At 61.6% G+C, this 12,021-nt stretch overlaps 1 protein-coding gene across 4 annotated transcripts in view; it reads right to left on the bottom strand.

Annotated features, from left to right (window-relative positions):
- GPT2 (glutamic--pyruvic transaminase 2) overlaps nucleotides 1-12,021 on the bottom strand; it is a 29,806-nt gene that overhangs the window by 10,445 nt on the left and 7,340 nt on the right. For all 4 annotated transcript variants that reach the window (XM_066242264.1, XM_066242267.1, XM_066242265.1 and 1 more), the window contains exons 3-8: nucleotides 11,648-11,737; nucleotides 9,610-9,718; nucleotides 7,149-7,282; nucleotides 6,478-6,721; nucleotides 4,141-4,220; nucleotides 2,435-2,571 (exon numbers count right to left, since the gene is read on the bottom strand). In XM_066242264.1, coding sequence (XP_066098361.1) covers nucleotides 2,435-2,571; nucleotides 4,141-4,220; nucleotides 6,478-6,721; nucleotides 7,149-7,282; nucleotides 9,610-9,718; nucleotides 11,648-11,737 — 794 coding nt within the window. The remainder of the gene's footprint in view (nucleotides 1-2,434; nucleotides 2,572-4,140; nucleotides 4,221-6,477; nucleotides 6,722-7,148; nucleotides 7,283-9,609; nucleotides 9,719-11,647; nucleotides 11,738-12,021) is intronic.

Raw genomic sequence — 12,021 nt, 5'->3', positions numbered from 1 at the left:
GGTCCACAGTATCTCCCCTGGACCGGAACCACCTTCTCCCATCTCCACCCGGGTCCACAGTATCTCACCTGGACCAGAACCACCTTCCAGTCCACCCAGGATCCAGCCACCTTCTCCCATCTCCACCCGGGTCCACAGTATCTCACCTGGACCGGAACCACCTTCCAGTCAACCCAGGATCTGACCGCCTTCTCCCATCTCCACCCAGGTCCACAGTATCTCACCTGGACCGGAACCACCTTCCAGTCCGCCAGGACCAACGCCTTCTCTATCTCCACCCACCGGTCCACAGTATCTCACCTGGACCGGAACCACCTTCCAGTCCGTCCAGGATCTGACCGCCTTCTCCCATCTCCACCCAGGTCCACAGTATCTCACCTGGACCGGAACCACCTTCTCCCATCTCTACCCGGGTCCACAGTATCTCACCTGGACCAGAACCACCTTATCCCATCTCCACCCGGGTCCACAGTATCTCACCTGGACCGGAACCAGCTTTCAGTCCGCCCAGGATCCGACCGCCTTCTCTAGTCTCCACCCGGGTCCACAGTATCTCCCCTGGACCAGAACCACCTTCTCTAGTCTCCACCCGGGTCCACAGTATCTCACCTGGACCGGAACCACCTTCCAGTCCACCCAGGTCCACAGTATCTCACCTGGACCGGAACCACCTTCCAGTCCGCCCAGGATCCGACCGCCTTCTCCCATCTCCACCCGGGTCCACAGTATCTCACCTGGACCAGAACCACCTTCCAGTCCGCCCAGGATCCGACCGCCTTCTCCCATCTCCACCTGGGTCCACAGTATCTCACCTGGACCAGAACCATCTTCCAGTCCGCCCAGGATCCGACCGCCTTCTCCCATCTCCACCCGGGTTCACAGTATCTCCCCTGGACCAGAACCACCTTCCAGTCCACCCAGGTCCACAGTATCTCACCTGGACCGGAACCACCTTCCAGTCCACCCAGGTCCACAGTATCTCACCTGGACCAGAACCACCTTCCAGTCCGCCCAGGATCCGACTGCCTTCTCTAGTCTCCGCCCGGGTCCACAGTATCTCCCCTGGACCAGAACCACCTTCTCTAGTCTCCACCCGGGTCCACAGTATCTCACCTGGACCAGAACCACCTTCCAGTCCACCCAGGATCCGACCGCCTTCTCTAGTCTCCAGCATCTCTCACCTGATTGGAGTCCCTGTCTGTCCCTGCCTCGTCACCCAGCACCGGGAGACCCTAGTAAAACCTGAGTTGGGGGAGGTCACACCTGCTCTGACCCTCCAATGGCATTCCTCTCACTCTGAGTGAGTAATAAGCTAAGTAGCCCTGACCTGGGCTCCTGTGACCTCATCTCTCCCTCTGCACACCCTCACTCACTCTTTTCCGGTCCCCCTGCTCCTCACACATGCCAGGCATGCGTCTACCTCGGGGCCTTTACACATGCGGTTTCTCAGCCTGAAATGCCTTTCCCTCAGAGAGCGGCCTCCCTACCATCCTTCAGGTCTTCACTCAAAAGCCAGCTTCAGGCCCTGGCCAGTTGGCTCAGCGGTAGAGCGTCGGCCTGGCGTGCGGGGGACCCGGGTTCGATTCCTGGCCAGGGCACATAGTAGAAGCGCCCATTTGCTTCTCCACCCCCCCCTTCCTCTCTGTCTCTCTCTTCCCCTCCCGCAGCCAAGGCTCCATTGGAGCAAAGATGGCCCAGGCACTAGGGATGGCTCCTTGGACTCTGCCCCAGGCGCTAGAGTGGCTCTGGTCGCAACAGAGCGATGCCCCTGAGGGGCAGAGCATCGCCCCCTGGTGGGCGTGCCAGGTGGATCCCGGTGGGGCGCATGCGGGAGTCTGTCTGACTGTCTCTCCCCATTTCCAGCTTCAGAAAAATACAAAAAAAAAAAAAAAAAAAAAAGCCAGCTCCTCCGGGACCCCCAGCCCTCCCTCCTGGCTGTCCACCTGACACGTGATTTTGCTCATCTGTCTCTCCTTCTCTGTCCTCACTGGGACACGAGCTCACTGCTGTGTCCCCGGGATCGAGATCAGGTCAGGACCCAGCAGGTGCTCAGCTAACATTCGCGGACACAGGCCCCAGGGCTACGGCGGGGTGCACGTGGAGCTCGGCCTTGTCCTCTCAACCTGCCGTCCCCGGTCCCTCAGACTTCAGTCAGTGTCGGGGCCACAGTGACCGGTCTGGCAGGAAACACTGGTGCTGGAAGCTGCTGTGAGGTCCTGTGTTCACCTCTGTCTGTCCACCAGCACGGCTGATTTCAGGACGAGCCCCCGCCCCGCACACGGGGCTGCCCCTGAGGGAGGTGTGGCCCGTTCTGGGCTTCTCAGGTCAGCAGAGGCCGAGCTTAAGGGCGGCGCCTGCTGTCCGGGAGCTGACCGCGGGGACTGGCGGCTGGAGGCAGCGGGGGTGGGGGGCAGCGGAGGAGGGACCCACGTACTCGCCCATGTAGCCCTTGGAGGTGGAGTGGAAGGAGGCCAGCTCCACGTTGCTGGAGTACTCCGGCCCCATCTCGGAGAGCACCTTCTTAAAGGAGTGGAACCTGCAGTCCGGGGAGTACACGTTGTCCTGGTACACCTGCCGGGGGCGGGGGGACAGGCGCTCAGGACGCGTGCCTGCACGCCCAGCCTCTGACGCGGCTGCCAGAACTGTGCCCATGGAGCCTTCCGGAAGGGGGCGAGGCCTCAGGCTGGACACCGACTTGATTCCTCCCATGTGCACCCCCACCTGGTCTCCAGACCTCCTTCCTACCTCGGGTGACCGGTGACAACACGGAGGATGCCACCTGCCGGGCGGGCCCTCCTCCTGAGGCCTGGTGCCTCCTTCCCTCACTGAGGGGAGTGACCGGAGCAGCTCCTGTGCCCGTCCTGACCTCCCTGCTCGACCTCCCTCCCGCGCTGTCCCCTTGGTCCCTCAGCACCTGCCGGGCGGGCCCTCCTCCTGAGGCCTGGTGCCTCCTTCCCTCACTGAGGGGAGTGACCGGAGCAGCTCCTGTGCCCGTCCTGACCTCCCTGCTCGACCTCCCTCCCGCGCTGTCCCCTTGGTCCCTCAGCACCTGCCCTGGTTGGACCTGTTCTGTCTTTCGGCCCGCGTTCCCCAACGGTCCCCCACTAGACCGTGAACAGGAGTGCCTCCCCCGCCGGCTTTGTTCTCTCCTGTCCACGCGGCGCTCGGCGGGCAAGCACTCACCCCGTTGGAGGCCGGGGAGACCGAGCCTCCCTGGGGCACTGCCGGTGGGCGGGTGGCCCAGGCCAAGTCCTCTTCCCAGACCCGGGGGGTGGGGGGCGGGTGGGGAGCTCAGGGCAGCTGCTCACAAGGAAACGCATGGCCCTCTCTGCTGCCCCTTCTCTCCTTCAGAAATGAAGACTTGCAGCCCATCTGCCATCCTCACGGCCACGAGTTGGGGAAGCAGGGTGTGTGTGAATGGAGGGGGACCAGGGGACAAAGTCCAGCTATGGTGCTGGACACCTGACTGACTAGGGGTCACTCGGAAGTGAAGAGGAAGGGGAAAGACACAGGACTCACAGCGGGCAGGCCCTGGCTCCCTCCCTACAGGACACGCGGTACGGAAGCCCACGAGGGCACACATCACCACGGCGTGTGCCTGCCCTGCGCCCACAGGGAACGCCCTCTCCCGCTCTCGCTCCGGAGGCTTGGGAGGACAGGGCAGGGTCCCCACGGCCTGCTGGGGCCTGGTCACTTTGTAGCTTGGCACCACTGGACCACAGCGAGCGGTTCAGCCGTGGTGGGTGTGTGACCCACGCCTCACCTGCGAGGCTCCACCCTGAGACCTGGGCTGGAACCCTGGTGAGGAGATGCTCTTCCCGGGCTGGGCGATGTGGGGCCGAGACCCCGGACAGAAGGAGGGACTCGGGGTCTGGCCCCACCCGGTAAGCCCAACACCCTTTTTTTTTTCTTTATTCTTCTTCTTACTTTTAAGTTTAAGTGGTTTGGGTTAGATTTCCGGACTTTACCACCAAGAGTCCAAGCCAGTGGAGGGATCAGGGTGGAAACACATCCTCATCCTTGGGTTAGCTCTCTCCTCGAACGCCTCGGAAGTGCAGTCAGGCCTGGGTTCGCCCCCCACCCCCGGAGTAAGAGAGAGCATGTCCCCAGCCGCTGAGGGGACAGGGGGGTGGCTCTTACCTCATCAGCCAGTAGAAAGAGCTTCTCTTCCCATGCAAAGTGAATCACGTCTTCTATGCACTTTCTGCTCTGCACCTGGCCTGGAAAAAGCCCAACAAAACCAGAACATTGGTTATGATGCTAAGTTGTCCCCAGGTAAGAACCTCACCCAGAGTGACTCAGGGGCCCTGTGTTCCCCGGTGACAGTAAGGGACCTCCTTCCCTTGTGGCTGAACCTGATAGGATGTGGGGGGTAGGGAATACACACACACACACACACACAATATACGCACATACGTTATTTATATATGCGTATACATCTGATGCAAAGCAGTGTGTCGAGTATGTTACCTTTTTGTCACAAATGAAAATACCTATACGCTTGTCTATGCGAGAAGATCAAGAATATGTCTGAAACACTATAGCTGTATCTCATAAGCGCAGGGTGTGACTCAGCTTGTAGTCTGGCCTTGAACTACTATCTCAGCAATTCCTTTACTCAGGGACCAACTTGTGTCCTGCCAACAAGTGCTGAGCCGGCTTCTTGTGAAGCCCAGGGTTCTGGGGTTCTGGGATTCTGGGGGGGCGGCAGCCCTGGGTGCTGCAGGTGGGTTTCTATTTTCTCTGCCCCATCCTGATAGCTGGCTGGTTTCCAAGCATTCAGACCCCAGAGAACAAACAAGCCCTTGCCTTAGAGTTAACTTTTTTTTTTTTTTACAGAGACAGAGAGAGTCAGAGTGAGATATACAGGGACAGACAGATAGGAATGGAGAAATGAGAAGCATCAATCATTAGTTTTTCATTGCGCATTGCGACACCTTAGTTGTTCATTGATTGCTTTCTCATATGTGCCTTGACCGTGGGCCTTCAGCAGACTGAGTAACCCCTTGCTTGAGCCAGCGACCTTGGGTCCAAGCTGGTGAATTTTTTTTGCTCAAACCAGATGAGCCCATGCTCAAGCTGGCGACTCGGGGTCTCGAACCTGGGTCATCCTCATCCCAGTCCGATGCTCTATCCACTGCGCCACCACCTGGTCAGGCTAGAGTTAACTCTTTATAAAACCTGCTTATGTGCTTATGTTTGTAACCACTCACAGGATTCTTTTACCTAAAACAGGAAAGTCTCCTAGCTGTTTTATTAAGAGATAATTCTTCTCAGATAGCAAGGGGAAGATTTATGTAAACACCTCCCCAAGCAGTTACCACCCCTCTGACATAAACTGGGTACGCAGAGAATTTCCTAAGACGTGGGACTTGCTGCTTCAGAGGGACCAGCGGACTCAGCTGGGAGCTTGTGAGAAATGCAAATTATCCGCCCTCCCCAGCCAGTCACATCAGAGGATCTGGGGGTGGGTCCGGTGGCCCTTTTCTTTACCAGCGGAAGTCTGAGACAGCTGCTCAGAATCCCAATGCCTGGGGCCCCCTCCCCAGAGAGACTCCCCGGGGTGCAGGCTGGCCTCCCTGCACAGTTAGAAAGCTCCCTTTGTGATTCTAATGTACAACCAGGACGGGGGAGGCTGGCTCCCTGCCACTGTCCTCCAGCTAGCTGCCTGGTTGGACACCCCCCCCACCCCCCACCCCACCCGGAGCTGGGAGCTGGTGCAAATGCCCCCTTAGAGACAGCTGCCCATTGTCTGCGCTCCAGGATCCGAGTGGCGCTGACGGGAGCACTTTCCACGTTCCCAAGGAGCAGAGCCCACAACCCACGCCAAAGCGATTCTGGCCCTGACCCAGCTCATCCCCACAGAGCAGAGAGGGGCCCTTGTTCTCGGCATCCAAACAGGCTCGGGGCTTGTGAAGCTGGCCGCCCAGAGAGACCCAAACAGGCGGGCTTGTGCCTTTTTCTTTCTTTAAGAAAAATATTCAAAATTAGGAGTGATTTTCAGTTTCTGGAAACAGGTTTTTTTTCTGTGTGTGTGTGTGTGTGTGTGTGTGTTTTGAATATGGCATTTCCTTTTTGGGCCTCCAGGCCCGTGGCAGTGCTGTGTCTAAGACACACAAAAACGCCACACCAGCCCCCTGGAAACTGGTGCAGGACAACACACCGGAGGCCCGGGAGGAATGAATGGTGACAGCTTCCGTGCCTGCGAGTGACCTCCAGGAGGAGATTGCCAAAGCAAGAACGGGGAAAAAACCAGGTCATCCTAGTAACACATCCCTGCCCAGGAAGATGCTGGCAGTGGCCACCTCCAAAGGTGGCCTGTGGCAAACTTCAGGGCTTTTCCGTTAGCAAATGTGGCCCTGCACCGGGAGCCCGGAGCACAGAGGACCTGTGGACTCCCTAGTGCCCAGATGTCCGGCTCGCCGGCCGCCCTGCCTCCGCCCCCTGGGGACATCGGCGAGGAAGGGGAGCGCAGACCTGTGGGGTTCCCGGGGTTGATGATGCACAGCACCTTGGGGGCACAGTGCTCCTGGGCCTCCCGCAGGGCCCGCCGGAGCTCGTCCACGTTCAGGGCCCAGCAGTTCTCCTCGTCCAGGTAGTAGTTCACCTGGACGGCGTCGAGCTCGGAGATGACGGCCGAGTAGAGGGGGTACTGCGGGATGGGGATCATCACCCCCGTCCGGGACTTGCCGCCCCCGGAGACCAGGATCTTCAGGATCGTCTGCAACCGAGAAGTGACGTCTGATGGGGCGGCCGCTCACCGGGCCCCAGCCTTTCCACAGCAGAGAGGACTGCTGCTGGCCCCCAGGGTGACCCCACGTGCACGGCTCCACCTCCCTGAGCCTCGCTGTCTGTAAAGTGAGGTCTGCCGGGAGGAACAGGCAAACTGAAAGCCGGGCGGGCACGCCAGGGGTCCCACGGCCTCTGAGGCTGGACCTGCTCTGCGCACGCCGTGGGCAGCGAGCGAGGCTGCGGCCGTGTCCAGGCCCGTGAAGGCTGGGAGAGGCCAGGACAGCCGGCTCCCAGGGTGGGGAAGGGTGCAGGGTCCAGAGGGGCTCCCGCCTCCCAGGCCTGTCTCCCCCGCCCCCCAGCAAGGCTGTCCTCCCCGGGGGTGAGCACTGGGCAGCAGGGGCCACCCGCACACGTACAGAGATGCCGTCGCTGGCTCCCGTGGTCAGGTAAATGTTGTCTGGGTCCGCGGGCACACCGCCGTCTCTCCGGGTGATATAGGCAGCCACGTCCTCACGGATGCAGTTCACCCCCTGGCTGGCGCTGTAGGACCCTGTGGGATGGCAAGCGAGACCGTGACCGCAGGCAGGTTGTCCCGCTCCACAGTGACATCGTACAAGAACCTGACGGGGAAGGGGGCCCCTGGGTGGTCTTGGTGGGGCCAACGCCCACTGCGTGAAGCTCTGAACTGTGGCAACCATCGACTGTGCTTCATCCCCCCATCTTCTCATCCACACTCCCCCCACTCTCCCACCCATTCACCCATCTGCTCACCCAGCCACCCAGCCACCCGCTCATCCACTCAATCCCCCGACGGTCCCTGACAACCACTGTGTCACACATTATTCTAAGCCTTGGCTTCTAACCAGTTGATGTCACCTGTCATCCACCCCTGTCACCTGCTGTCCTAGGATTGGTATGCATTCTGACCCTATAAAATACGAGGGCCAGGATAGCTACGCCATTGTGGACACCACACATTCTGGGTCGACCCAGAACGGCGCCACCTGGCCACCCCAAGGAGTCTGCAGCTCTGACCAAAACCGAGCCCAGGTCCCTGGGGCTGCCGGGCATGACTCCCTCCCCCGGTCCCACATCAGCACTGTCCTCGGCTGCCATTTAGGATTCAAACCTGGACCACCAGGTACACAAAGTGCGAAAGCAGGCAAAGCCAGTTTCCGATGCTAGACGCTGGACGCTGGACCAGCGGGGGCCGCTTGGGACGGGGCACCGTCTCCCTGCCTGGGCTCACCTGCGACCCCTGGATTCCCGGGACACCTCATCCACTGGCCAGCTCCCTGCCCCTGCAGGCCACACCTCCCAGCCTTTACACCTTGTTATGCTCCAAACCACTCAACACTGGATCCAGTCTCTCTGGGTGTGTGTGGGGGGAGGTGGGGGGTCTGTCCTAAAGACACAGCTGGTTACCAGCCTCTGTCCCCAGCCTCTCCCCGGCCTTTCCCCCTCCAGGTACTGCATTCTGCACAGATGAAGCCCTGCTTCTCCCCACACTGACCGTCAGTGCCTTGAGGGCGGGGACCATTGCCGGTCTCCTCTGTGCATCTCTGTGAGAGCAGAGAGTCCTCCTGCTGTCCCCCCACCCCCCAAAGGGACACCACTCTGGACGCAGGGCTGGTGGGGCGACCACGGCCGGAAGGTAAGCACAGGGCTCTTGACAAAGGGCAGGGTAAGAAGGGGGAGGGGAGAGGCAGGGAGATGACAGAGAGGCCAAGGGTGGCTGCTCCCCTGCTGAGCAAGCCACAGGAATCGCTGTCCTACTTTCCGGAACATTCAGGCTCGTGTCCTAAGAAAGCTCTACCAACAACTGTTTTCCTCTGGGCAGGGAAGCTGGATCCCCGTGTGGGCGCAGGGCAGAGTAATGGGGCAAGGACTGTCAGAAAAACAAACAAACAGGAGAGAACAGAGAGAAGAGGCCCAGTGGCTGGAAACCATCTCAGCAGGGAGGGGAGAGACCATGTCATTTTCACGTCAATGGGGGGCCGCATCCCCGGGAGGCAGCCTCTGGGCTGGGCTGGACCACAGCAGAGAGGACCACAGGCTGGGTGATGGGACCACAGGCTGGGTGATGGGACCACAGGCTGGGTGATGGGGACCACAGGCTGGGTGATGGGACCACAGGCTGGGTGATGGGGACCACAGGCTGGGTGATGGGGACCACAGGCTGGGTGATGGGACCACAGGCTGGGTGATGGGAACCACAGGCTGGGTGATGGGACCACAGGCTGGGTGATGGGGACCACAGGCTGGGTGATGGGGACCACAGGCTGGGTGATGGGACCACAGGCTGGGTGATGGGGACCACAGGCTGGGTGATGGGGACCACAGGCTGGGTGATGGGACCACAGGCTGGGTGATGGGGACCCCATGAGGTGGGAGGGTGGGCGGCATGGTCCACCCACAGGGGCACCCAGAGGGGGCCAGAGGCACGTCTCAGTGCTGTCCTCTCCAATGACTGACCGACCGCCCGCATCAGGCCACGCAGGGACAAGCTGGGGGCCACAGAGAGAAGAGGACGCTGGACAGAGCTGGTCACTGAGCTCCCATTCTGCCTCCTGTCACAGGGGCCGGCCATGGTTAAACCCTGGGCTGTGTCCAGGCCGGCTTCCGGGGGCAAAACCCACACCTCGCTGAGGCAGAGGCCATGCCTGCAGGCTCCCAGTCCACGGACGAGGGCACTCACCCTGCCGCTCAGCCAACGGGGGCCGGCCGCGGGAGGAGCAGAGGAACGCTGTTTCGCTATGACTTTGCACACCAGCCGCCCCCACCCTCACGCAAGGCCCCTTGGTCGGCCAGTGGCGCCCAGGCCCCGAGCACCCATCCACCGCCCGCCCTCTGGGACCCAGCGGGTCGAGGCCTCACCCAGGCTGTTCCCGCCGCAGGCCTGCAGGATCCGCCTGGCGCGCTTCTTAGCATCCTCCGGGAAGCTGGGGCTGTGCAGCAGGTTGGGGTAGGTGCACAGCGCCATCACCTGGGGGACAGAGGCGCGGCTGGGCTCCGGCAACCCCACCCCAGGCGCCAGGAGGGGGCACAGGAACCCTGAGCAGGACATGGGGAGCAGGTGACAGCTCTCAGGCCCACAGGCTCTGGGGGTGGGGGTGGGGGGAGACAGCACTGGGCTTTCTGCAGCAGAAGGGGAGAGGGGAGAGGCAGGGTGCTTGCTGGCCTAGAGTTGGGCGCAAGGGGGTAGGCAGACAGGGAACAGAAGGACGCTGCTGCTCAGGCCCCCGTCCCGACTCTTCCAGAAAGGCCAGCGGCCCACACACCCGAGACCATGAGAACCAGGGCTGTCCGGACAGAGGGCCAGGGCTGAGCAGGCAGGTGACCCCTCCGCCTCACAGCCTGAGCTGTCACCCCACCCTCACCATCACCCCTTTCCTGGCCAGACCGAAGACCAGGCTGGCTTCCTGACCTCTATAACAGAAGATCTCCCTGAGCTCACAAACGGAAAGGGGGTTAAGCCAGGAGACGCTGGTAGATGTGCCGGCCAACCCGGCTCACTGGGCAAGTCTGAGCCGGCAGCCGAGGGGCCGCGTCAGGAGCGCCGAGGGGGGTGGGGCGCAGGCTCGGACACCAGCCAGGCGGCGTGGGCAGGGGCAGCCTCCTGCAGCCCGGCTCTTCTCCCTCTGCCCCGGCCCGCTCCCCCTCCAGGGATGCTTGCGAACACCAGCAGAGAGGCGTGGAGGCAGGGGAGGGGAGGCGGCACCCAGTGGGAGACGCTGGGTTGCTGCTGGCAACGCTGGCCCGGATTGGGAAACATCACCAGCCAGACAAGGCTGAGGCAACAGGACCCTATTCATGCCCAGAGCCCCAGATGTGCATGCTCTGCTGACGGACGGTGGGCCCTGTCCCTCCAAAGCCGAGAGCTTCCAGGACACCCTCTGACCTCCTCCCGCCTCCATGCCCTGGGCAGACCCACCCTGGCTGCTCTGATCCATTTCTCCCCTCACTCCCCGGCCCGGCCCGGCTGACTTGCACAGGCAGCTGGCACGCTCCTGAGTCAGTGCCAGCCTCGGTTTTTCTCCCTCGTGCCCTGTGTGAATACCCCGAGGGGCTGCGTGCTGCGTGCCCAGCCCCCACACCCTCCCCCCGGAGAGCAGGGCAGGGTGCAGGGAACTGGGTGCTCAGCTTCCCTGCCTGCCCCAACCTGTAAGCCTGAACCACATGAGGAACGTGTTTTGCTCCCAGACGGGCCCCGTTCCTCTGTGGGGGGAAAGCGGTCCCCACAGCTGCCCTCCAGCCTCTGTTCGGGAGGCCCTGTGGCTTCTCCCCCCGCCCACCGATCCCACAGCTCTGGCCCACACTGCAGCGCTGTGGTTGGCACTCACACTGGAACACTGAGACCTGCTTCCCGGAGGCAACGGGAACAAGCTAGGCCACATCACCAAGGCGGCCAGGAGAGCAGCGGCTGACAGCGGTCAGCAACCCAAGCTGTCCCCTGGGCCAGGGCCCGGCCTTCACACCCCTCATGCCACCAAGGCCAGCAGCCCTCCCGGGCAGTGCTCCGGGCAGCTTGCTCAAAGCCACCCAGACCCCTTACTCACTTGGGAAGCCTCTGCCACCCACCTCCCTCCCCAATACCCTCACCAGCCGGGCTGCAAACAGCCTCCGGCACCAAACACCGTGGCAGGGCCTCCCCGGGAGCCGTGTACACCAGAGCTACCCCGAAGGCGCTTTAGGAATTTCAGACAACTCTGGAAAGGGCGGCGGCTGAGGCAGAACCAGGGACCCCGAGCATGGGAAGGCTGCTGCTGCAGGGACACCTCCCTGGGGGATCTGGTGCCTGCTCTGTCTTGAGGGGCCGGACAGGAGAGGAGGCGGAGGCGACAGGAGCCAACTAACCTGCCTGGCCTCCAGCTGCCCCATCTCCCAGTGGCCTCGGCCCCAAGGGCCAGCTCACCTGGCGGAGGAAGGTGATCGGCTGCTGGCCCATGGCCTGGGCATCCCCAATGTTGGCACGGATGACCTCGGTGAATGGTTTTTTGATACCCTGCACAGAGAGAAGGCAACAGCTGGTTACTTCAGAGACTCTCAGACCCTGGATTCCGGAGGCCGAGCAAGGATCCCACAGGATATTAATATGCCGCCCTATTTCGAGCCTCACCAGGTGTCGGGCACAGTGCCAGACCTTTGACATGCCTGGCCCCACGTACCCTTTACAACCACGCCACGAGGAAGAACGAGTATGAATCCCACCTTACCGATGAGGAAACTGAGGCTTCGAAAGGTATAGAAACTGGCCCATGGTCACATAAACCATCCATACAAGCACTG

The sequence above is a fragment of the Saccopteryx bilineata genome, chromosome 9 (assembly GCF_036850765.1).
Source record: "Saccopteryx bilineata isolate mSacBil1 chromosome 9, mSacBil1_pri_phased_curated, whole genome shotgun sequence".
Classification (NCBI taxonomy): domain Eukaryota; kingdom Metazoa; phylum Chordata; class Mammalia; order Chiroptera; family Emballonuridae; genus Saccopteryx; species Saccopteryx bilineata.
Note: the sequence above shows the minus strand (reverse complement) of the source record. Positions and strands in the feature narration are given on the sequence as shown.